Source organism: Trichechus manatus, unplaced genomic scaffold (genome assembly GCF_000243295.1).
Source record: "Trichechus manatus latirostris isolate Lorelei unplaced genomic scaffold, TriManLat1.0 scaffold00175, whole genome shotgun sequence".
Taxonomy (NCBI): Eukaryota; Metazoa; Chordata; class Mammalia; order Sirenia; family Trichechidae; genus Trichechus; species Trichechus manatus.
Window position 1 is genome coordinate 399,421 of NW_004444111.1, and position 27,518 is coordinate 426,938.

At 38.2% G+C, this 27,518-nt stretch overlaps 1 protein-coding gene across 17 annotated transcripts in view; it reads right to left on the minus strand.

The window, feature by feature from the left end:
* The window catches only part of DTNA (dystrobrevin alpha), a 446,516-nt gene that overhangs the window by 84,432 nt on the left and 334,566 nt on the right, over positions 1–27,518 (minus strand). For 12 of the 17 annotated variants that reach the window (XM_004386871.1, XM_004386875.1, XM_004386870.1 and 9 more), the window contains 5 exons: positions 22,019–22,104; positions 15,807–15,961; positions 8,980–9,085; positions 6,383–6,549; positions 3,628–3,752 (listed from right to left, as the gene is read on the minus strand). In XM_004386871.1, coding sequence (XP_004386928.1) covers positions 3,628–3,752; positions 6,383–6,549; positions 8,980–9,085; positions 15,807–15,961; positions 22,019–22,104 — 639 coding nt within the window. Of the gene's footprint in view, positions 1–3,627; positions 3,753–6,064; positions 6,333–6,382; positions 7,004–8,979; positions 9,086–15,806; positions 15,962–22,018; positions 22,105–27,518 lie in introns of those variants that run through there. The other 5 variants (XM_004386879.1, XM_004386878.1, XM_004386876.2 and 2 more) reach the window with 4 other exon arrangements.

Here is a 27,518-nt window from a genome sequence, read left to right on the forward strand (position 1 = left end):
GGACATACAATTATCCATCTCTTAAGAAACATTTGCATTATGTGCTCTTTTATTTGAATAGCATCTTAGAAGAATTTGCACTAATTTTCACAATTAAATTCTTTTTTGTAGGAACAATGAAGAAAAATCCCTTGAGTCTATACTGTAACGCTCCCCTCGGTTCAGCCAGCACTTGACTCAGAGGAGAGTATGCCCAGCAGTACTGCCAGTGCTCACACCCCTACTCACTGCTCCCTTCTGACCTTTATGTGTAAACTTATCCACATGTGTAAGGGATATATTGGGATATTTTTATGAACCTAGATGAATATGTCTAAAGAATAACACAATGAAATGAAACTGTGGTTGGTATCACAATGAAAAGATTAAGAAATAATTTTTTGGAAAAATTGCAGGGAAAAGTCAGTGACAGAGTGAAGATGACAGGGACAGCCACAGCTAGAAACAATATTTTTATGGCCATGCATGTTTCTAAAGAACATTCTCTTATATGTAAAACATACCTTTATAAGTCAAGTTTCTTACCTCAAATATTTTTTGACTATGATGATATTCCCTCTGCTTAAGACCTTTATGCTTTAAGGCATATTTGGGGTAATAAATTAAGGACATTAAATGGGGATAGAGGGATTGGTGTATTTTATTTCTTAAAGTTTTGATCCATCTCATTTAATTGTACAGCATTGTATGAGGGTGGTAAAATGGTTCATGATAAAAGAACATGCTTTGAAATTTCACGTATTTTTGTTGAATTTCACAAAATTATATCTATGTATATTTAGAGGTGTGAATATTCGCTAATTCCAGATACATGTTAATTATAACAGATTAAGAGGGTATTCTTCTTTGTAAAATATAATGACATTTGTTTTTCACTTAAACAGCCTTTATGTGCCTATAATTTAGAATAACTAGATGAGCAGTATAGTCTAAAATTAAATGTCTTAGAAAATCCCTCCCCTGAAAATGACATGGATGACTGTTTAGAGCAGTAGCATTTAGATAAAGAAACATACAGAGAAAAATTTCTGCAGCTAAAAATAGAAAACAAAACAATTCTACTTTAATATGGATGGAACAGTCTGCATCCAGAATTTCTTGTGTGTTATTTCAATAATTAAATATCTTGTACAATTTGCATTTTAAAATTAAAGACATGCACCCTGGAAAAATATATTATCAGTGAGTATATATCAGTATTTTGATTCAATAACTATTTTGAGAATCTGGTTAAATATATGGAGGTTTTCCCCGAAAATACACACAGTTCACACATATACACGATTTTGTATGGAATTTTAAGTGAATCCTGAAATCTTTCCAAGGAACCCAAATTAAGAACCTATTGTGTAGATATTGCCCTCAGTTAATTCAGTGAGTAACAAGTCAGATCATACTGTCCCCATAAATTAAAGTTTAAAAAGTATTACTCATTAGCCAATAACTCTCAGGCACACACACACCTACTGGGTGCAAGGCCCTGTGAGATAATACTATAGTGTGACTCACTGTGAAATTGCTTTTTCCTTCACAGCCCCTCACTTTCTTAAAGTAGGAGGAAGCATCCTAATTCTGTTCTACTCTAAAGTTCTTAGAGCCAGGCCATTCCCATCCACTCAATCTTCACCACACCAAGCAGTGTGGCTTGAATGCTGCTCTCAGGGTGAAGCTGCTAGTAGGGTTGGCAGAAAGTGACCTGGGGCAGAACTCACAGAGCACAGACTTGCTCTCCCTTTGTTTTTTTCATTCATTAGCAACTTAGTAATTGTCTTTAACTGGCTGCGGGGAGGAAAGTTGAGACTTTAGTAATCTCCCTTCCTCAGAAGGTTAGAGTAGCGGAAGAGCTTGTATGAGGTAGCTTCCTGCAAGCGGTTGGTCCTTCCGGGGCACTCCCAGATATTTTTTTTAATCTTTCCCCCACTCAGGTTTATTTTAAGGCTTATTTTCAGGGGCATAATTTCAAAAAAATAAGTTAACCACATTCTAAAGAATTTGTTTAATTTTTTTTTTTTTTTTTTGATCCTTAGCCAATGCCAGCATGTAAGCTAAGAAATAAGATCCTCTAGACTACATGCATTGCTGAGGGCATTGATCCCTTGAAACACACACAGGGGCAAAGACAATAAAGCCTCATATTATTTACACAAAGCTCATAGACATGAAGCAACACAAACCACTTGATGGTATTTGCTTAGGTCCATCAGGGAAAAGAGTTACTGCTTTCTTGAAGATCTCATTTCCACCACAGTGTCTCTTCGGGATAATATTCTAAGCTACCAGAAACTTGCACTGGTGAACTACTAATATTGGTAGGTCCAGTCATCACACCTCTTGATGTCAACATGCAAACAAGGGACTTGCAGTACAGTAGGTCCCTCTGAACTGTGAAAAACCAAAGGCAGTTTATAAGGAGGGGTACCCACCTATTCTAGAGGCCTTCAGAGGCACCTGTGACCACACAATTCCTAATTGTTCATAGAAGCAAGTAATGCGCTTCTTCTTTTGTGCCCAAGATAATGACAAGGAAGAAACTTTCTTCTACCTTGCTGTTGTTGTGTGCCTTTGAGTCATTTTCAACTCATAGTGATCCCTTATGACCAAGCAGAACTGTCCCATTGGGTTTTCTAGGATGTAATCTTTACGGGAGCAGGTCTTTCTCCTGCGGAGGTGCTGGATGGATTCAAACTGCCAATCTTTCGGCTAGCAGCCAAGTGCTTAACCGTTGCACCACCAGGGCTCCTTTCCTTCTACCTAAGCCTCCTCTGGAAGCCTTGGTGGCATAGTGGTTAAGAGCTACGGAGGCTAACCAAATGGTCAGCAGTTCGAACCCACCAGGCGCTCCTTGGAAACTCTACAGGGCAGTTCTACTCTGTCCTGTGGGGTTGCTATGAGTTGGAATTGACTCGATGGCAACAGGTTTGCTTTTTTTTTAAAGCCTCCTCTATTATCTTGAGAGAGGCTGGGCATGAGGCTTCTGGGAGGTGAAAGGAATGGGTGACAGCGCCATTCCTTGGTCCACCTCCTTCAAACTCACACGTACTTTGGGGAATTTTTTTTTTTTTTGGAAACAATCCATTTGTGGTTGTTTTGATGACTTTTCCCATGGACTGCCCTCTTCAACCCTCCCCTTCTCAGACTATGATGCTTTTAAAGTTATGTAGCTTGGGACTAAAAAAACAAAAAAGAAGCAATTTCTAGGTTTCTAGAATCTTTAAGATGAGTGGCTCTGCAGAGAAATGAAATAAAGGACTTTTTATATTTGGGACTGAAAGCACCTATGATGCTAAGACATAATATGTTTTAAAATTTTCTTACCATGGTAATTCCACTGACTCTTAACTTCCAGTTGTGCAAACTCCACTAACATCCATATGTTAGAACTATGCTTTGTGAATAGTTTCCACCTCTAGGTGAATTATGTTAGCATTGCATACTTTACTTGTCCAGCTGGGAAGAAGTACTGTATACCTCAACAAGAAAAAAATTAAAATGATATTACTTTTATTCTTTTTTAAATTAAAATTTGAAACTTGGTCCTTGACAAGCGATATGAAATTGACTTTGTATGGGTCGGGATCTGTGTCAGTAAAGAAAGATGTCACTTAATCTGGAGGCAGAGATACTCACACGATGTGGGCCAGGTTGAGAGGTTTCTCAGGCTGGTCAGGGAACATGGGGTGCAGAGGTTCACGGCTGGAAGCACAACTCAGAGACTTGCTTAATGCATTAGTTAGCTTCTTAGCAGGTGATTTCTGGAAAGAACAAGAAAGGTAGAAGTAATAACAAATAACATTTATGTTAACACTTTATCAGATGCCTTGCTTTTCATAGTAGGTAGCCATGCATTTGTTCATTCAAGAAATCCTTTTTGAGTAACTACTTTAAGACAGGAAAGGAGCCCCGGTGGAACAGTGGTTAAGTGTTTGGCTGCTAACTGAAAAGTCGGCGGTTCGAACCCACCAACCGCTCTGTGGCAGAAAAATGTGGCAGTCTGCTTCCATAAAGACTTACAACCTTAGAAACCCTACAGGGCAGTTCTACTCTGTCCTATAGGGTCGCTATGAGTCAGAATCAACTCAATGGCAATGGTTTACAAGACAAGAAGTTTGCTGGGGACAGAGTATTGGAACAAGCCACCAGGTACCTGCCCTACTACTTAGTGTTAGCAAGTGCTGTGATAAATGCAATTGCTTATTGTACATGGGACCCAGGAGCTGGGACTTAATTGACCAGCAGGAGTCCTCTTGACAAAAACTCAGGGGAAAGGGAAGGGAATTCCAGAAGGAGGAAGCAGCAACTGCAAAGGGAGGAAGAAAAGAGACCCGATCCTGAAGAGGATAGCAGGAGGCAGATCATCAAGGTTCTTACACTCCACATAAAGGACTGTGGTCTTTATTTCAGGGGCAGTGGAAGCCAACGCGACATTTAAATCACAAGGGTGACACAATCAGACCTGATTCTAGAAGCGTTGCTCTAGCTTCTGTGCAGAAAAGGGTCTGGGAGGGGATAGGAGTGGAAGGGGGGTGATGAGCAAGAGTTTTCGCAGGACTCCAGGTGAGAGGTGTTTCAGATATGGCCTAAGCTTTCCAGTTAGAAGGAAAAGTGGAACTTAAATCCAAGTCTTCAGAGTGCAAAGCTCATGTTTTTTCCAGAGCACTGTGCCACCTCTCTTTCATTTAGGTAGATGGAATGTTTATATTAAAATCTCACATCCAAAATGATGAAAAAGAGTCTACTAATGAAATAAATCTTTAACCCAAATTTTCCTTTCCGTGAGAAGCCATTTATAATTTTGTCACTTCTTTTTATTCAGACAGTCCATAACTGCTATTATTCTGAAGTAACTTTTGTCCTCATTATTTAAAAACTCAATAATGGGAGTATTGTTGAAGAAGTCCTTCTTTGGCTTTTGTTAGGAAATGCGATTCTTAGAACACTAAAAACAACAGCAGCAGCAGTAGCAGCAGCAATAACAACAGCTCTTCACGCCGCACGCCGTGGGGCCGCTCTGTCTTCTTGGGGAGTCAGATCCTAGTTTGTGAAGACAGTGCTCTGCCGTGTAATTCTAGAGTCTACAACCTCTAAGAAAGAGACTCCTTGCATGGTTTTAACATGTCTATAAAATGACAGTGAAATATGATTGATCTTCAAACACCACTACTCCAGGATTTGGAACAGAACAAGCCTAAAGTTTGGTAATAGGTTAACCATAAGAAAATAAAAAGTGTTCTCTCCTATCTTCTATAATAAACTGTATTTCATGATCTGGGTTAAGATTTCTATCCTCAGCATATTACATAACCAAAAGTGAGGGTAGCACTCAAACCGGCATGAAGCCCCCCGTATATGATGCCTTAGTGAAGAACTGTTACTTGAATTCAGAATCTGACAGGTGATAAAGTACGTTTACACTGAATCTCAGTTCCTAATAATAATTTTTAGAAAGAACATTCTGATATAGAATGCATATTCTGAAGATTTTCTTTTCTTAAAGAACAATCAGTTAAACTTTAAGTGACTATCGGTTGAATTTTAATACATTAAAATATAAGAAAGATCATAAAATTTTTTTTTGTAATCAAATTATTCCAAGAGGGACAGGCAGGGGCTGATGGTACATGCCACAAAAAAAAAAAAAAAAAAAATCTATACATAGAACAATATTTTAACAGAAGCATAGAGCAGCATCATTGGAGCTTAACAGAGACAGAAGTCAGCAAACTGTAAACCATTTGAACTGCAAGCATACTGAGATAGTCTAACTCCTCTCATTGACCTAGTGCCCTGTGCCCCTGAGGACACATCTACCCCATGGACAGACACTCACAGGTCACCTTTAGAAGCTGGTCATTCAGACTATTCATGAAAAGGTGATTTGCTAATATAACCACAATCCTCCCAGCCCTGCAGAAAGGTAAAATCGAACGGTATCATCAAGCCCACACACCCATACTTGTTTAAGTTCAAGAATCTTAGAATTCCAGAATATAAGAAAAAGAAACTAACAATAATTTTTCAGTAATTCCAAAAAAACAAACAAAACAGGGAAAAAAGCTTAACTTACTGTGAAAATGAAGATTATGTTCCAGAAGGTACCTGCTGTTTGGTTGTTATGTAAATTAGTAACGAATTATCTGTATTCCAACAAGTAACACAGTTTGAGTCTTCCTATATTTTTATGTCCCAGGAAGCCACACTGGGCTCAGATATAAGAAAGAGATCTCAGTAAGGCAGGGTGGGGAGGGGGATAAAGGGAAGGAATGTTAGACTTGGGGTAGAAAGTAAGTTTGTTCCTTAATTCTGTCACAATCCTTGATATTTCTTTTCATCTTGGGCAATGCTCCCACATCTAACCGTAACTATGGAATGGACCTTGCCTTACCCACGACGTGTACTCTTTCATTTGGTGCTGGTTGCTATGGGAACCGCCGGCATGTCCCCTCCAGAAGCAGTCCTGACAGAGCTGGTAATTGTGACACTGTTGGCATCGGTAGCGAAATCCCATCATACTCTCACTGTGGCAGTAGGAACACTCAACCGGATGGAAGACTAGGGGGAAGTAAATGAAGATGAAGAAGAAAAAAAAGAATGAACCAGAATAAGGAAACATATAGCTTAGCAGAATTGCATTTTTCTGAGGTGTGCCATGATTCTAGACGGTCAGTCTTAGCTGAGAGAAGCATTAAGTTTATTCCTGGAATCTCACCACTCTTTTCAAGCATGTGTGTGGGGGTGGAAGAAATGAAATAGAGATGGAGAATAGGTGTCCTCTTAACAACACAAATCTCTGTAATGCCATTTGCTCTCTCTACGCCCATCTCTTACGCAAAAAGAATATAAATTATCCAAACCAGCTGGTCTTTCCAAAAAACTGCTCTCTGTCTCCAGGAGACCAGCACAGCTTGGTGGGAGATTTAGAAACACAATGGATGAATACAGCTGACTGTCCAGTGGGTACAAAGCAAATATTAGAGGAATGGAGAATGACAGGAAGGAAAAAGAAAGGGGAATGTGGGAAGAGTAGAAACACGGGAGGAGAGCAATGAGTTACTTTCAAAAAATGGGGCGGCTAATGGAGTGGCTACTTAATGACTGACACTGCCTTCATCTAACAAACAGATTTTTTTCTTTCCTGAGGCACGTGGATTAAAACAAAACAAAACAAAACAAAAACCAAGCCGTCAAGTCGATTCTGACTGATAGCAACCCTATAGGACAGAGTAGAACTGCCCCACAGGATTTCCAAGGAGTGGCTGGTGGATTCGAACTGCTGACCTCTTGGTTAACAGTTGAGCTCTTAAGCACTGCAGGGAATAGGGGCCACAAAAGATGTTAATATTATATGAACATAGTTCTGATTCAGATAGGTCAAGAAACACTTAACTTTCTTTGGCAGGAAATCAAATTATAAAGCAGGCAAAGTAAAATATTTGAGATTTGAAATTAATAAATAATCCGATCCAAGTAATTATGTACATGTTATAAGCTAAAGATATTAAAACAACAACAACAATTCTTGCCTTGGGTAAAGTTATTCTTTGCCTAGCCATTCAGGAAAAATAATGTAAATAAGAAAAAGTGAAGATAAAAAGTACATTGTAAAAACAAAGACATAGCCATTTTTTTAATGCACTGTCCTCTGAACAAGCATCATATCCTCCTTTTTCTGGGTCTTGGGAGACAGGGGTGGGACCTGCATCTGGGGACAACTGCTCTGGGATAGCTCCTGGGGAACTCATCTCCTACAACAGGAAATACTAAGAGAGAAGGGATGACATTACAGCTTTATGACTGGAAAATGACTAGTTCTGGAACTGTTGGCAGTAATATGAACTCATCCTGTATGACTGTATGATCTGAACCTCAAATGCTCTTTGCTGCTGCATAGGGATAAGAACAAAATAAAATATGATGAGTAGTGATTGTAGAGAAACTGGTAAATTAATTCTTTAAATTTTCTCCATGAGCAAAACAAGATGAACTCATAGTTTTAAACCAAGAGAGATGATAAAAGCAGTTGTTAAAAGTTCTGAAAGGGAATTCAAAATTAGGCTAATTTTAGTCCCGATATTTATTAACAAAATATATAGAAGTTATGATTCTAGTAAGAGATACAGGATAAATTACTTTCTAGGAATTTCAGATTAAATTAACTAATAAATAAGAACACTCAAAGATTAGATGGAGGCCTGGGGTGCGCCCTGGTTAGGAGCTTGGCTGCTAGACAAAGGTCGGCAGTTCGAATCCACCAGCCACTCCTTGGAAACCCTACGGGGCAGTTCTACTCTGTCCTGTGGGGTTACTATGAGTCGGAATTGACTCAATGGCAAGGGGTTTGGTTTTGGGTTTTAAAGATTAGATGGAGGCAATAAATTTCTCCATGTTTGAATTTATTTAAATTTTGTTATGAACTATATTTCATATTTAAATTTGGATATGCCAACAGTATTACTTTTTATGATAGAAATAGTTACCTTTATAAAAAAGCATGTTACAAAAGTTACATTACTATTAACTTTTACATAACTACAACTATTGAAATTTTAGTATTTGGAGCATATGATGGAAGATTAGCAAGGAGCTACCATCCAATCTTCGCCATTTCCCACACCTATTTTTGTCCAAGTACTTAGGAAGAAATCATCAATGTCATGTATAGCAGTGTTGGAAATTCAGATCTAAAACAAATAATAGAAACTGTCAGATTCTTTACTGAGGTTCTTCTCCTTCTGCTGTACCAAGTCTTTAAGCCACATCTGACTTGTGAGAGGTATGTCATGAGATCTGATAAATTTTTAGAACTGACAGTCCTCCTATAAGCTGTTACAGATTAGGCAGAAGGTTTAGTTCTATACTAAACAAAACTAAGAACTACTAAATAGACTTTCTAAGACAATGACCTTGGCTTAATAACTGAAGACTTGATGGTTTAATTGTAATGATTTAAAAAGCTGTCTTTCCTCAGTAGTAAGTACTCACCATTTTCTACATTTGCCAGTCGATGTAGAAGGGGCAACCAGACCAGGCACTGGGGAGGAGGATCAGACATAAGTGTGTCCAAGAAACCATTTAATGTGACTTTTTTCTGCATCAAAAACAAGCAAAAATCAAGGATAAGAGAGACTAATCTCAATTTACCTGGAATGTAAGTATTTGAGACTGAAGAAACAAGGCATTCAATTAACCTCTAATATGAAGAAATAAAACTTAGCAATTGTGCTATTTAAGCTGGTTCAGGATTTGATACATCGATTGCTTTTTATACTTAAACATACCCAGGACTTTATTATCTCCACTGAGGCTCAGTCAATATTATCAAAATGAGAAAAACAATTCCAAGAGCATCACTTTCATATATGAGGGATTGTTTGAAAAAGATGAGAAAAGATGAAGAAGAGAAATTCTACATTGAATTATACCAAGTCATAAATTCCCATTATCAGTCAGTCTTCTAAATTTGTAGAACAACTTCTCTTTCAAATTTTCTCAGCTTCTGTTAAGCGCTAAATATTTAGTGGTTAATGTGAATGGCACACTATACAAGATTAGTGCAATACATAATCCTTGCCTGTTCAGAGGGAACACTTTAAATTTGTAAACATTCTCTTCTCTCCTTTCTTTATATATGTTTTTCTCTAAATTCAGTCTGCTTCTGTCTCATTATCCTGGTTCTTTCTGATGTAGAAAGGAAATGTATCATATATATATACACATATATGCTTCTTTCAAAATGTCAAAAATAAAATTATATTGATTTATACTGTAATATGAACAACAAAAAATACATATTTATATTTAAAATAATTATGTTATTTGAAATTTAGAATTAGAATATGAAAGTGGATGGGGTGTTAAGAGCAACAGTTTAATTTTTCAGATAAGAAAACAGTTCTGAAGTGGTAAAGTGTCTTTTCAAGTCCCAAAGCTTACTATTAGATGAGCTAGTACTAGTACTCGTAATTCACAAAACATTTGTTACTCTTTAATCTTTTATTTTCAGCAGTTATTTACAATTTTAGCTTTAATTCATAATACTAAAGAGCTTAAACTTTGTATAGGATTGATATGAACATTTGTTATTAAAGTATATATTATATAAAATATAAGGAATGAGACAGTATTTAAGAAAGGCTAACACAATTCAGAAGAGCCCTGGTGGCACAGTGGTTAAGCATTCATCTGCTAACTGAAAGATCAGTGGTTGGAACCCACCAGCTGCTCCATAGGAGAAAAACGTGGCAGTCTGCTTCCAAAAGATTTACAGCCTTGGTGGCTAACAGACACATGAGGAAATGCTCATGATCACTAACCATTAGAGAAATGCAAATCAAAACTACAGTGAGGCACCATCTCATTACCGGCACGAATCAATAAAGCAGAAAATAACAAATGCTGGAGAGGCTGCGGGAAGATTGGAACTCTTGTGTACTGCTGGTGGGAATGCAAAATGGTATAATCATTTTGGAAAATGATATGGCACTTCCTTAAAAAACTAGAAATAGAAATACCATACGATCCAGCAATCCCACTGCCAGGAGGAAGAGCCATCACATGAATAGACATATGCACACCCATGTTCATTGCATCATTATTCATAATAGCAAAAAGATGGAAACCTAAGTGCCCACCAACAAATGAATGGATAAACAAACTATGGTACAAACACACAATGGAATACTATGCAGCAATAAAGAACAATGACAAATCTGTGAAACATCTCACAACATGGATGAATCTGGAGGGCACTATGCTGAGTGAAATAAGTCAATATCCAAAGGACAAATACTGTATGAGACCACTATTATAAAAACTCATGAAAAGGTTTATACACAGAAAGAAACAATCTTTGATGGTTACGAGGGAGGGGAGAGGTGAGGATGGAAAAACACTAACTAGACAATAGATAAGTGGTAACTTTGATGAAGAGTAAGACAGTACACAATACTGGGGAAACCAGCACAACTTCACCAAGACAAAGTCATAGAAGATTCACAGACAAATCCAAACTCCCTGAGGGGCCAAATTACTGGGCTGAGGGCTGAGGGCTGGGGACCATGGTCTCGGGGGGCATCTAGCTCAATTGACATACCATAGTTTATAAAGAAATTGTTCTACATGCTACTTTAGTGAGTAGCGTCTGGGGTCTTAAAAGCTTGTGAGCAGCAATCTAAGATACTCCACTGGTCCCCCCCACATCTGGAGCAAAGGAGAATGAAGAAAAGCAAAGAAAGAAGGGAAAGATTAGTCTAAAGGACTAACGGACCACAACTACCACAGCCTCCACCAGACAGTCCAGCACAACCAGATGGTGCCCGGCTACCACCACCGACTGCTCTGACAGTGATCACAATAGAGGGTCCTGGACAGAGCTAAAGAAAAATGTAGAACAAAATTCAAACTCACAAAAAAGACCAGACTTACTGGTCTCACAGAGACTGGAGAAACCCCAAGAGTATGGCTCCTGACACTCTTTTAATTCAGTAAGGAAGTCACTCCTGAGGTTCAGCCTTCAGTCAAAGATTAGACAGTCCCATAAAACAAACAATAATACACGTAGCTCAACCACCTATACGAGACTAAATAGATACACCAGCCCAGGGGCAAGGACAAGAAGGCAGGAGGGGACAGGAAAGCTGAATGAATGGAAACAGGGAACCCAAGTTGACACGTTGTGGGGTTGGCAACCAATGATGCAAAGCAATATGTGTATTAATTGTTTAACGAGAAACTAATTTGCTCTGTAAATCTTCCTCTAAAGCACAATAAAAAAAAAATTGTTAAAAAAAAAAAGATTTATAGCCTTGGAAACCCTATGGGGCAGTTCTACCATGCCCTATAGGATCATTATGAGTTAGAATTGACTCCACAGCAATGGGTTTGGTTTTTTTTAAAAAAAATTTTTTTAAACTACAATTTAGGTATTTAAAAGAATATTATCTTTCAAAACAATCACTTGGGGCAGCTTTGAAATTTTTCCAATAAAGCAATTCAAACAGTTTTGGAATTTCATCATTCTAACTGTTATAGCCAGTTCATGAAGCACAAAAATAAACTGATTTTATTACTTTTGTTTGTGTTCCTATTTTTGCACCTCATATATTCTTATCCCTTTTGAGCATTCACCACGTTGGCTAAAAATCACTTCTGGAACTTCCAAAAATATTACTACGATTTCAACATGTATAAACTTGTCATCACTGCAGATATATACAAGATTATATATCAGGACCCCCTAAAAAAAACCAAACCCATTGCCATCGAGTCGAGTCCAACTTACAACGACCCTATAGGACAGTCTATAGGATATTTCAAAGAATATTTTGAACAATGGCAACATCATAGCATACATGTTTCTTTTTGAATATGTAAGTTCTATTATATTTAAAAAATCTGTCCTGTTACTGTAGCTAGTCTTAAATGAGGACTACTGTGAGGCATTAGTAAATTTACTGTGGATTCTAGAACACACTTCCTAAAAGCTAAGAATCCAGCAGTAGATAAAATTTTTTTTTGTTCCTGTGATTAAGTGATTCAACATAACATGTGCTTACAACTCCTTGGGTCAGACCATCTGCATGTTTGTAGATATGAACTGACAATGTACAAAATAAAAGCAGAACAACAACAACAAATTGGAACTGGAGTCAGAAGACAAGAGTTAAAGACCCAGCTACCCACACTCATAGCTGTGAACTTTAAAGTACTTAAAAAAAGAAAACTGGTATTTTCCTTGTTACCTCACAGGGTTATTGTAAGGCATAAATCAGATAAATCCCTTTGTGAACTGTAAAGTACTGTAAAAATACAGGAGTTGTACATTTAGAAAGCCATGAAAAAAGTTGGAAAGCATTGAAGTTGTAAAAAATTAGGTTAGTGGATTTGTGCTTTGAAATAATTGACATGCTTTTAAAAGACAATTTCAGTAAAAAAAGAAAAGACTCACTCACTCTGAAATGAGTATAATTCAGTGTAGAATTTGTTGACTGCCTTCTATAGGACAGTGATACAACTTTTTAAAGATACAAAGATGGTTCAGATAGGAAGCTTGGTGTCTTTTGTGAAAGGCTTCTTGAAGACTGTGACATTTGGGCAAGAAAAAGTAGTTGGTGGCAAGAAACGCATAGGATGCTCAAGACAGAGAAAACAGCATCAACAGAAGCACAGACTCACGAAAGAGCGTGGTGTGAGAGGGAAAGGAGGCAGAGGACTCCATCTGAGGGAGGAGAATGAGCTGGAGAAAGACAGAAGGGCCCACAGGGCCTTGAACACAACCTCAAGAGAGGAAGTGCTACCCTGTAGGCAAGGAAGGCCGCTAAGCAGGTGAATGGCATGGTGGTATGTGGGCATTGTGGGAAACAGATTAAAACAGAGGACACCGTTCTTGTTTTCTCCCTGTTGTATTATACATATTTTTAGGGCTCCCTAAAATATTTTTTAAAAATGAGGTTCCAGAATAGTTTGGAATGCAATGGGGTATACAACAAATAAACAAATGTACAAACAGACAAATAAATGCAGAGGCAAGAGACCAGTTTGGAGGTTAATACAATAGCCCAGGAGATAGATGACAGAGAAGGAAACATATCTGAGAAAATGTTAGAAGGTGAAATCAGCAGGACGTGATGATGATTGGTGGGAAGCTCTGGGTGAGGTAGAGGAATCTGGCAAGAGGCTTAGGTGAATGGATCCATTCTGATATTGCCAACCCCAAAAGGGAATATAAAGAGGGGCATGCTTTAGTTGGGGGCAGAGATAAAGAAGCATGCACTAGAGCACCTAAGCCTGCCTGGGGTAGGGCAGTGGGAGGTCAGAAAAGCTTTCTGGGTGAGATGACATGGGAGCAGAGTTAGGTGCTTAGTATATCAAACCTTCCTTCCCTTATTGATTTTGTACTTGAAATAAGATGGATAGATTCTGATATTATGTAAATCCACAACCTTAATACTTAACATCTTTTACCATGGTGTTATCTAAACATAAATTCATCTAGGGAGTGGTGGCTTTCCTTTGTCCATGTGATCTGTGCTACTTTGATCTCAGACTTTGGGACCCTAGTGGTCATTTCCCAAGATCAGCAGGAAGGGAAGGTTCTTTTAGCTACCCATTTCCTAATATTGGAGAAAATAACAGAGCGGTAAGAACACATGCTTTGGAGTCAGAAAGAGTAATGAGTAAGAATAAAGGCTCTGAAATATGACAGGCATTGACCTGAATCTTGGCTTTGCCACTTGCTATCCATATGTCTCTTGCTCAAGCCACTTTACATGCTGAGCCGCAGTTTCTATATTGTTAAATAGGGACAATACTAGTACTTCCCTTAGAGGGCTATAGAGAGGAGTAAATGGTGTGAGGCTGTAAAGCATTCATCAAAGTGCCTAATTCACTGGAAATGCTTAACAAACACAAGGTATTTAGCCATGTTCAAATCTTGGTTCTGTTATTGACTAGTTGGGTGACCTTGAGTAAGTTACTTAACCTCTTTGATCCTCTGCTCATCACTGTAAGATGATAGCTGGGAAAGAAAGGGTTAAACATAGGTAAGCTGGTTGCTTCCTCCCTAGGTGGGGAGGCCCCAAGCAGTTTTGACCTCCCAGACTACCAGGTAAACAGACTGATAAAATTTACTAGCTGATAGTAATAAGTGTTTTCTAGGGGCTGCTATGTACTGACTTCTTATTCAAGGAATTATTTTAGAGGACATACCCGGTTACTTCGGGCATTTTAAAATTGTAAACAAACTTTTCATTTGTGGATTTACAAATCATTAACTACTGTGCTGTGCTGGAGAATGGATGTTAGACATGTAACCTTCCTACATGACTAAAAACCAGTCACCCTGGAGTCGATTCCAACTCATGGTGACCCCATGTGTGTCAGAGTATAACTGCACTCCATATGGTTTTCAATGGCTGGTTTTTCAGAAGGAGATCTCCAGGCCTTTCTTCCAGGTGCCTCTGGGTGGACTCGAACTTTCAGCCTTTTGATTAGCAGCTGAGCACTTAACCGTTTGTGCCACCCAGGGACTTCTTCTTCATGACTGTTTTTGTTGGGTGCCATTGAGTTGATTTCTACTCAGAATGACCACATGTGACTGAGTAGAACTGCCCCATAGGGTTTTCTTGGCTGTAATTTTATGGAAGCAGATCGCCAGGTCTTTTTTCCATGGAGTCACTGGATAAATTTGAACCACCAGTCTTTTGGTTAGCAGCCAAGCAAATAACTGTTTGTGCCACCAGGGCTGAGAGATATAAATATGGAGAGCCTTTGAAACTAAGCAGCTTTCCTGGGCTAACTTATACCACACCCCAGTTAAAACTCCTCTGAATCCTAATGCATCATGTCATGGAAGGTTTAAGCAGCTGTTTGTTGTATTATGGGCCTTCCAAATCTTGATATGGTATGAGCTTTGAGTCCTTTCTTCTTCCTTTGCTAAACATTGGTAAAGCTTGGTGCTGGGTCAGACTTGTGTGTCATGTGAGGCCGAGTCACAATTCTGCCCTTTCCATAGTGCAGTGATAATAACGATACCGAGGCCACAGAGTTGTAGTAAGGATTAAATTAGAAAAAGCCAGTAAATTTTATCTAAGCATGACCTGGCTGATGGTCAGTATATATCAACTATTATTATTACCCAGGCGTATTGGGTTTAGTTGCTGGTTCAGAGGTCATTTTTCAGAGGTGGAAAATATACAACAGCTTGTTATCATGAAGAAGCATTTGTTGAAGATTATGTGACTTGGTGTGACATACAGAAAAAGAGCAACAACTATTTGAGAGATGTTTCCTTAAGCATAATTTTTCCTTACCTGTTGAGAGAAACATGATCTAGCTGACTGTTCTGTGTAACCAAAGGAAGGACCTTCAAAAACTGCTGTGGGTAGTTTGAGAACTTCCCGGAGGAACTGGTCATATCGTCCATAAATCATCACCCCGCTAGAGTCAGAAATCATTGAGAAAATATCTGATGGAAGGAAAAGGAAAGGTATTTATTCATCACACAAACATTCACCACTGTTTTAGTTCAACATATCTGTGGCAAATAACAAAAAACTGCAGTAGCATAAATATATTAGTTTTTTAAATGAAAGAATAATATAAAAGCTAGTTTTTATGCTGAAATATTCCTGGCAGGGTGTTTTCTCTGGTGTCTTTTTTGTTTTGTTTTTTTGATGATTTTGGCACATAGCATTAACTAGTAATTTGTATAAATTAACATATTTTGATAAGATATAGAAATGATTTTTTCTTCTGAGGTCAATTAAAATCCAAAACTAAACCCACTGTTGTCGATCCTGACCCATAGTGACCCTACAGACAGAGTAGAACTGCCCCACAGGGTTTCCAAGGAGCGCCTGGTAGATATGAACTATCAACTTTTTGGTTAGCAGCTGAACTCTTAACCACTGCACCACCAGGGTTTCCCATAAATAATGCAATAAGAGTATTTTGTATATGTGATAAATATGCTGAGCTCATGTGAAAGTCACAGAGGAGCTTTATTACAAAGTTGAGGTGTATGTGTACCTATTTACCTGGCTAGCTAGCTATTTATCCATCTATATTATCACTAAAACTTGTGGAATTTTGGCTTAAGATATTTGAAAAATGAAAGACACAATGGGGATAAGAATGTAACTAAAACACTTGATTAACTTCCCACAGAAGCAGAAAACTTTCTATAAATCATAGTGTTCTGAGTGGAAGCCTCTTGATTTATGGGAGAGGCTCCTTTTGACTCATGCAGTGAAGAAGCCTGGCCTTGTGAATGATCAACGAGGCAAAGTCAGGTCCTGGAATATTCTCTGTAGAGCTGGTGGCTTCACTGAACCTGTATTCTTCAGCTTCTGCCATTATGTGCACTTAATGAATATTAATGGCATAATTTTCCAAGGTACTTTATGATTCCTCTGTGGAAATCACTACTGGAATGAAAGGGTTTGCTATTATGTAGTTTGTCACCATGCTAACTAGATTGTCACCAGGCCAGCACCGCTGCCAGGCAAACTGTGATAAGTTCACTGTGCTAGCACATTTTGGGTTTAATTTTTCAAGGTCAAATGTAATCTGGAGACATTTTGCTTTTACGCCGTGGTCAGATGTTAAACATAATATAGGCTTTTACTGGATTATGTTTTGAGGATGTGAATTGACTTTCACTTTCTTTAAATACTCATACCAAGAAACCCAGTTATAATGGATTTCTACTGTGCTCCAAATAGTTTATCATGAGGCTAGAGAAATTTTATATGATCAACCAAATTAATGTTGTTTTCACCTACCTTCACAATGCTGTTTACTTAGTGGATTTTATCTTTCATGTTCCATTTTGAGTAGTCAAAAAAAAAAAAAGTTGCCAACAGCAAAAAACAAAACAACTCTTATGTAATTCTAAATATACAAAAAAAATCAAGAATTCCAATCAAAAAGGGGAAAAGGAAACCTAGGAGAGGCAAATTTGGCCCCTTTATTAGAGCTGCCATCTTTTTTCTCTAGGCAGGTTGGTTGACTATAATTGGTTGTCTTGATTATCTTCTAGGCTCTGATTTTCTAGGCCAGGGAATATTCTAGTCTAGTAGTCTAGATTTTTCAAACTTCTCACGGAAACAAATTAGGCAATGCCTCTAATTAAAGTAAAAGCAGAAGGAGTATCAACACTGACTTTTCACAAACTTAAAGTTAATATTAACTTATTTGTGTTAAGTTCTGCTAGGCAATAGCCAAACTAGGGCTAGATCACTGGGGTTAAAGGAAAGCAGCTTTTAATGGCCACTCAGGTTTTTAAAAAGAAATGAAAGGATTTTGAGGAAGCTATTAAAATGATACATACTTAGAATAGTGTTTGGCACCTAGTATGTGGTACAGTTATTTTTATTATTAATTACACATCGCTTTATTCTATTATCTGCCTCATATGTTTAGGCTTGCCTCTCTAGTGTGATTGTTCTGGAAGGGTCCAGACCATATTTTAAACCACATTTGTATTTGCTACAGCTCTATACAGTGATAGCTACTTGTTGTTAAGTGTTGTCGAGTCAGTTCCAACTCATAGTGACCCTATGCACAACGGAATGAAACACTGCCTGGTCCTTCGCCATCCTCACAGTCCTTGCTATGTTTGATCCCATTGTTGCAGCCACTGTGTCAGTCCACCTCCTTGAGGATCTTCCTCTTTTTTGCTGACCCGCTACCAAGCATGATGTTCTTCTCCAGGGACTGGTCCCTCCTGATAACATGACCAAAATATGTGAGACGAAGTCTCGCCATCCTCACTTCTAAGGAGTATTCTGGCTGTACTTCTTGCAAGACAGATTTGTTTGTTCTTCTGGCAGTCCACGGTATATTCCATATTCTTCACCAACACCATAATTCAAAGGCACCAATTCTTCTTCGGTCTTCCTTATTCATTGTCCAGTTTTCACATGCATATGAGGTGACTGAAAACACCATAGCTTGGGTCTGGCACAACTTAGTCCTCAATGTAACGTCTTTGCTTTGGAACACTTTAAAGAGGTCTTTTGCAGCAGATTTGCCCAGTGCAATACATTGTTTGATTTCTTGACTGTTGCTTCCAATGTGTGTTGATTGTAGGTCCATTTAAAATTAAGTCTTTGACAACTTCCATATTTTTACTGTTTATGATCATAGCTACTTGGAAGAACTTAAATTCATTGACTTATTCAGCTAAAATTAACTTAGAAAATACTAAACGCACAAAACTGTGCTAGGCTATGATACATAGGAAAATCAGGACTGTGTTCTTGTCCTATAGGAGGTCTCATCTATTGAGGTTTTTAGAGAAGTGCTTACATTATACATCATGTAATGTTGCACATCATAACATGGTGGTATAATTAATGTTTAACAGTAGGGTATACATGATGAAGTGGGGCCTCAGAGAGAAGGCCCCAGAGGGAGCAGTGGGTCAGGGAAGATTTCCTTACAGCAGTGTCTGGGCCAAGTTTAAAGGACAATTAATGGTTACTCAGACACAGATAAGGGGAGTGGGCTTTAGGAAACAGGATCAAGACTAGCAAACACAGGGAGATGAGTGAGAGCAAGCATGATGCCCTCAGGGATCTTCAAGTAGTTCAGTATTGCAGGGGCCTTGCGTGCACATAAGGTCATGGAGGGAGGTGAGATGAGACATTAAGAGCTTTGAAAGCTCTACTGAGGAGTTCAGATTGTGTCCAGAAGATTCTAAGGGAGAAACTGAAGATTTTAAAGCAGGTCAGTGAGTTAGAAACCTTACTGTGGAGGTAGGCATGGAGGCAATTGGCCTGTTTAGTAATAGAAACTCAACAATTACATGGTATTTACCATAATGCTAGTCTTTTAAACAAACAACCCTTCCCCTGAAGCTTTAGAACAGCATATGCCATACTAGGATTATGGCATTGGATTCAGAATCCCTTGAGATCTTCAGGCTATCCAGGAGCCACAGAGCAGAGGTATAAGCAAATGTTCTAACCCATTAAATTAACAACTTATAACTGGGCCAAGAAAAATTTGACAGAAAAGGGGTGTATCAGGTCAGTTTATGTTTAGGCAATCTGTTTTATGTAACTGCAGGGGGAACCCTTTATACCCTAAGCTGTGTTTGGGATGCCCCCTGGAGTTACTCAGTGAATACCCTGCATATTGGTTTGCTGTACCCCGAGAATTGGAAATTCTGGTGCAACATGGGCTTGTTAGCTCTTTTAACGTATTTTAAAGCATTTTTTTTTAAAAGAAAGATTAGCTTTAAAATTTCTTTTGTTTTCTACTTTTTCGCTTTTTAAAATTTCTAAATTATTTTCAGCTCATTATTCTTGCTCTGTGCTCTCCAACAATAAGAGATTAGTTGGAACAAACTAAATATCCTTCATCCCTACACACAAAAATAGAAACATTGCCAAACAAGAACAGCTGGCATATTGGCTTAAGGGAAATTAGAAAAATTTAAAGAAGGGAAAACAAATCTCTCAAACCCTGAAAAATTCCATATCCTTTCATTTTACTTTTTATTATTATAGAAGCAATGCAGAAAATCATTACCTTGTGTACTTTATTGTTAAATGCAAGCCAGCAAATGAAGACTATAGAAAACACCCACAATCCTGTTTCACCAAGAGTCAGCCACTGCTGTCGGTGAGTATGTTTGTCCATATTTGCTCATTCGATCGATAATTAGCAGTGAAACTAGAAATACCAATGACTACAGATATTCATTTTTGAGTAATTAACATTTTGGAAAGATTCCTCTAACCAAATTGGTTTCAGCTAAATTGTTTCTAGCCAAATTGCTTTCAACCGAGTTACTTGGAAGCCATTATAACCACTTGCCTGGGATTAACTACACAAAGAGTGACTCCACAGCAGAAGAACCAGGGATACATAAGGCTGTGAGTCAAGTGTACTGATCTGGGAGTGGGGGCCGTGTTATACTGCTGTTGTGTTATTTGTTTTTCTACAGAATTGTGACATTGCATAGCTGTTTCTGCAGACTGGAGAACTCAGTTTAACTCCAAATGGGACTCATGCATTTGTTGCTTCTTTCACTGCACTGAAGAGGATTTACTTTGGCCACTAGATAGCATGCATGCTTTGCTCATCAATTGTTTTTGGTGAGTGAAGGGATGGGATAAGGGGATGGGATAAGGAGAAAGGTAACTGTACTAGGTGCACCGTTTCCTCTGCTTTGAACTCTTGGACTTGCAAGAGAACTGCAAGGGTTTTGAAAATTGATAAAGATCTGTTAAAAATCTTAGTTATATCTTGAGCTTTGCAACTCTGTAGACATTCTTAGTTGCCTACCTAACAATTATTCCCTTCATCTCATCTTCTTTCTTTATTGGCCCAAAATTTGTTGTTGTGCCAAGGGAAAGCAGTGGGCCTTCCCAGCCCAGGAGGTGAAAGCTGATTACTCCATGATCAACATGGTGATTCCTTTCCTGCTACTAGTAATTGATTTAGTAACTGGCCTGTAAGGCCACCCTGGGCAATGACACTTAAAGACAAGTTGGCTGGTGGCCTCTGGAGTGAGAATGTGATTCCTGAAACTGCTGCACTCCCTCTCCCCCAGGAGGAGAATGAAATCCAACACTGAGGAAGGCTCAGTGGAAAGGTGGAAGCACCTGGGTCCTCGATGGCACAGCTTTAACCTGGTACATTAAAGGTTCTGAGGAGTTCTGAAGGACAGAGAAGAGGTTTTCTCAGTTTGTTCCCAAATGCATTTTAATATGAGTTTCTTTCATCGAGGTACTTACTAATATTGGGTAAGTTTTTTTTTTTGTTTTTTACATTTATCTAATGTTCTCAGTATAAATGGCCAATTGTGCCATGAGGTCAGCAGGCAAGACCCTCAAGAGTTTCTGCTTCTGCCCTGCTTCACTTTGCAAAACTTTCTCTTTCCAGCCTAACCCTGAAGGAAATGCCTCCTGGATTATTCTGAAGCCTTTTTTTGTTTGTTTAAAGACACTGGTTCCTGCACCTACAATTCTCTGTATCTCTTAGGCTAACTAAAAGGAAAATAAATCAACCATCATAAATTCTAGTTGGTCTTCTCTGAATGCTGACTGGAGTTCATTTGGCCATTCTGTGAAAGGAAATCCCCGGAATTGAGGTAAGATGTGTGGTTATGTGGGGCTTTGCTGTCCTTTCCACTTATCTATTGGTCCAATATGCTGATGCCTTATGAAGATGGACTTATGCATATAAAACAGTACACATGTGCTGAGATTAATCAATGAACTTGAAAGAATGAATGTCTCACTTTGATATCAGAAGCAGTCTAGTTGGTGGTATTCAACAAGTTATAAATATAATAACTCATAAATAGGAGGAAAATAGGCATTTCATTAATATTTATTTACTGTGCAAATATTTCTATGACAAATTCCAAAGGTTGATGAAGACTGTACTTCAACAACTCTCAGAGAATGAGGAAAGACACAGATGGGCAAGGGGACATGGTAGGAATGTGGGAGACGACAAGGTGGTACATAGGAGGTATAAGCAAAGAGAAGCACAAATAACTTACATCGTAATTTGTCCATGATCTTCCCTCCACACAACGTGGCTAAAGCCATTTTGACAGCAAATACTGAAATTTTACCATGGCCTTCCCTGTTTAATGATAATAGGAAAAAAATGTCATTTGGAGCACTTCCATTAACGCGGTTTGACATTTTTCCACTCTGTAAAAATCACAGGACACTGTAGCTGCATGCATTATGTGAACACGTACATTCTAAAAGAGATTGTGAATACAATTCAATGAATATTTCTTAAAAAAGAAAACCTGTCTATTCAACGTTTATTTTCTCAAGAGACTACAGAATCTTCTAGTTTATTCTTTGTATATGTCACTTGCTCAAAGAATGAACTGATAGCCGGAGGAAATATGATAGCCAACTATGGATTAAAATTATAGCAACATGCTTTTAGGTTTGGGTTCCATCAAATAAGTTTTGTGCAGGATGACTTCATAATTTCTATAATTTATTTAAGCAAGTCTTCAGAAATAACTTTTTTTTTCCTTTTATTCAGAGAATTCCTGAATTTGAGGTTAGGGTAACGGTGGGGACATTTTTATCACGTTTCTTCCAAGCATCTTTTCCTACCCTCAAGCCAACTGTGCTTATGTGATATATGTACTTCTCAAAGAGTTGATCTTTTAAAGGGCAAAACTAAAAGATCTGTTTGAATAGTCATCATTGTACCTAAATCACACAAGTGCTGCCAAATCTTCATGTATTCAGGAAGTATAACTAACGTGTCCTTCACAAAATGTGGCATAAAGGTATACTGCAAAAAGTATGTTTCAGCTAAATGACTTTCCAACTGGAATAAACTGTTTATTCTTATATCTTTGGAATCAAAAAGCCTATCAAACTAGTAATTTGTTTCTTTGCTAGGTGCTACTCTTAAGAATCATACAGAGTTATTTAAAATAATAATGTGGCTGAAGGTATGTAAAGTCTGTATCAAGAAAGCTTTAGTATATAAAATACATCACTTATATGAATAAGATTCATATATACCTGATGTCCTATTAGGAGAATAAAATATAATAAATAATATGATTGTCTTTATTCTAAACTAGACTTCAGAGAGGGAGTCATTTGTTATTCATCTTGGTTGCTGTCATTCTTAGCATAGGCTCAGAAACACAGCTAGTCAGAATGCAAAATTGCTTGAACTCTATGCTAGTGATTCTCCTATTTATATTTCTAGGCCTAAGTGCCAGACCAATATAATTATTTATTCAAAATCTCCACTTAGATACCCTACATCAAGCCACATACATTCAAATGGAACTCATTATCTTTCCAAAGCCTTCCCATAATACTCAGACCAACACTACTACTAACCTGTTTTTCCTCTTCTAACAGTCCCTCTTCTGGTTGCTAGAACCGCTATGTACCTAGTTACCCAAAAATGTATGCTGGGGGATCACCCTTGACTCCTTGCTCTCCCTCAAGTCACTACTATCATGCACAAATATTTGAGGGACTAAAATATACTCTTTAGCAGTCTATAGAATCCATATCCTTTTTTCCATCCCCCATGTCATTGCTTCCACCAGCTCTTGCTTTAACACTGTAATAATCTCTTAAATAATCTCTGCTTCCACACTCATATAGAAAATGTGACCATATTATTTCATTGTTTAAAACCCTTATTGTCTCCTTTTGCTCACACATACATTTCAAACCCTTTCTCATGGCATACATAGCTTTCTTCTCCAGTCTCATCTGCTACCATTTCTGTTGGTGTACCCTACACCATAGTCATACGGTTTAATGCCTCCTGCATATGCCCTTCCCACCATGATCTGTCCAGAACCCACCCTCCTATTCTTCAAGACTCATTATTCACCTTGCTCTGAAAATAGCTTTTCTCCTAGATATGGCAGCAATCACTCTCCAGTCTACTTTTACCTATTATGTGGCACCCATAACACTGAATGATCTTGGTATGTTTATTTGCATAAGTGCAATGTGACCCTTCTCCACACTATGAGACTTTTGGTGGCCGAGATGAGGTCTTCTGAATTATTTAAATCCCCAGCCCCTAGCACTTTGTCTCACACAGAGTTAGTGATCAACATATTTCTTATATTAATCAATAATTATTAATGATAGCCCTCAAATAATGAATGTCTACTCATTAAGTTGTTTAATAATTTTAGAGGAACCAGTTGCCATCAGTCAACTCCAACTCAAGGCAACCCCACATGTATCAGAGTAGAACTGCACTCCATAGGGTTTTCAATGGCTGACGTTTTGGAAGTAGATCACCCAGCCTTTCTTCTGAGGTACCTCTGGCTAGACTTGAACCTCCAACCATTGGTTAGCAGCCAAGTTCTTAGATAGACTATAATAAAAATGCAATTACTTTGTATAAACACCTTATTGAAAGTTATTCCGTGTTCCCTGAATTCCCAGTTGCATGGATAACCGAAAGTGTCAAATATTTTATTTCAAGAAATAATTAGCTTCTTTTCCTAAGCTGAAACATGGTTCAAAAATGAGAATAGGAAATTCCACAAAGTCTGGAAGATTAGCGATCATACAGAGATATGCAAAGAAATTGAGGAGTAGTATATATGAGACTTCAAGAATAATATAAGTTCCTATCAGTGAACCAGAGAGAACAATTTAACTCAAGGGAGAGGGTTGACCACAGATGACTTTGGAATAGAAAGTTCTCCAAAAAGTGAAATGGTGATAGCTCACAGGTGAATTCTAAACCTTAGCTTTTAATGAAGAAGACAGTAAAGAGATCTCTAGTCCTATACTGTTCCTGGAAATGGAAGATTGATGCTATTAAATCAAGCAGTGGTTTTATCAGAGCTATTCTGCCAAATTGACACAATAAATCTAGATAAATTACCACAGTGGAGGGCAGATGAATGGGAGTTTTGCAGGAACTCAAGGGTGAAATTAGACCACTAAAATCTATTGTTATGCAAGCTACTGTGCCAAACTGCAAATGTGACCTCTGTCACAAAGAAGGATTCGAGGGGTATGCAGAGACTTAGATTGTGGTAAACTCACCAGTGGAGCACAGTTCTACCCTGACACACGTGGGGTCACCAAGAGTTGGAATTGACTCTATGACACGTGTTTTTTTTTTTTTTTTCCTAAGCTCACCAATACTAGGTGAGTTGGACCTTGCTCACCTCAGGCATTGCATCAATGTTTAGGACTGAGTAGAAACGGCCGATTCTATAACAGAAAATGGGGGTACCAAACAATGAAATCCAAATAAATTTTTTAAGAACATTTTCAGTAGATAAAATAGGAAGGAGAAAAAAAGGGGGAAAGAACGACTTTCTCAAGGCCTTTGACAAGGTTCCATACAAAAGGCCGTTACTTAAACGAAGTCACCTTGGGATTAGGGTCCCTATTTTATTGTGAAAAAAGAACTGGGACAGAGACAGAATGCAAAGAATAGGGAGAAGTCAGCGCACCCCACATGAAGAAATGTAAGAGCTTTTTCCATCGGGAGCCGGTGTTAGTCAGGACCAGTTTGATTTATGTACAGTCAATGAAATCTCTTACATGCTAGGAAGTGGAAAGACAAGTTCATGAGGATGGATAACAGAAAGCTCTCAGGAGTCTTATGCAAATGAACAGTAAAGCAGCATATTGTTCCAAAGTGAGTATGTGCATGGCAAGGCCTTTCAGAGTAAAGTAGCAAAACCACACATTCAGAATGCTGGCTGCCAGCACAGCTCAAGAAGCAGACCTGCTAGTGTGTGCTTACAATCAAGAACACAGATTGTCCTAACGCTGCAGGACCATCAGCCTCTCAACTTCTCAACACCAGCAAGAGCACTAGAAGGTCTTTTCTGTAAAGCTATGGCACACCTTCAATTTCATGCGCAGTTGTCATTGCCACACTTCAAGGAGGAACACAGCCAGATGAGTTTGAGAATAATGGTTGCATCGCAGGGTATTCTTTACAATCACAGACTTCTAGGAGTGGAAGGGGCCTAAGAAGTGAATAATAAATGACGCATCCACACATGCTCTTCTTTGTGACTAAAAGCAGCTAGTGTGACTGATTCTTCAGTACGGTGAAAGGTTCATTAAAGCTTTAAAAAGAAATTTCTACTAGCTTATTATTTTTTATTAAAAGAATAATGTTATTTTAAAAATAAAATAATAAAATTTTGTTTATTCTAATACATAATTTCATTATTTTAATACATAATATATACTTTACTCATTTTTCCCACTATTCATCTTTCAGCTCTATGTCTTAAGATAAAAGATGGCATAATGAAATATATTCTGTTTTTAAGCCAACTATCCTGGAGCCTTTGCCTATTCAAACTTTCTGTGTTCCAGCCTGAGGTAAAAAAACAAATGTCCAATTAAATTATTATATTGGAATTTAATACCTAACCATGTATTTAAGAGAACCAGGTTAATATAAACAAATTAGATAAACCAAACCAAAACAAAACCCGTTGCCCTTGAGTTGATTCCGACTCACAGCAACCCTACAGGACAGAACAGAACTACCCCCATGGAGTTTCCAAGGAGCACCTGGTGGATTTGAACTTCCAGCCTTTTGGTTAGCAGCCAAGCTCTTAACTGCTGCACCACCAGGGCCCCAATTAGATAAGGGACAAATTGAAATTGTTTCATAAATCAATGTTTCCTTAAATCTTTTGTTTCCCTGTTATACTTTGTTTCTTCACTCCAAAAATTTTCAGACTTTCCTAGGGCGCAAATGACAGAAAATGGATACAGGAAAGCACTTACCCCTTGGTTGTTGAGTGTCTGTCTTAAAAGCATACATTATGCCAATGTTTGACTAATCATCGTAAAATAGACTAACTGCTTTACTCCAGGCCGGGTTTTCCATGGCCGCTGATTTTTTTTCTTTCCCCAACTAAGAATATCTTATTCTTAGGAAAAAGCTGCCTGGAAAGGAAAATCTGCTTTTGACAAGGAGTAACAACAAATAGAGATTGACAGGTCTGGGATGGTAGGCTGAAATCAGAAGAGAATGTAGATTGTCTCCAAATTGCCACGAAGAGTTTCTCGTTTGAAGTTAAAGAATTCCATGATAAATTTCAAGTCCTATAAAGTGAGACTTGAATTCTCACTGACGTTTTCTTGAACAGGCAGAAGAAGTTATTACTCTATTTTAGGAGTATTAAAACCAGAAGTTCTTCTTTTACAACATATTTTATAAAAAATATTTTTGGTAAGCGTTTTTCTAAGCAAATGTACAACTCTTTCTCACACACTTTGGCGGCTTAATTAACAGACAGAATTGCTTCTTCTCCTGTGCTTCCATACTTGCATGTTTCTTTATTGGGAATCTTGTGCTCATGTGGACCACTCATTTGCTGATGTTGTTAGGTGCCGTTGAGTCGGTTCTGATTCATACTGACCCTATGTATAACAGAATGAAATACTGCTTGGTCCTGTGCCATGCCCACAATCATTGTTATGCTTGAGCCCATTGTTGCAGCCACTGTGTCAATCCATCTCGTTGAGGGTCTTCCTCTTTTT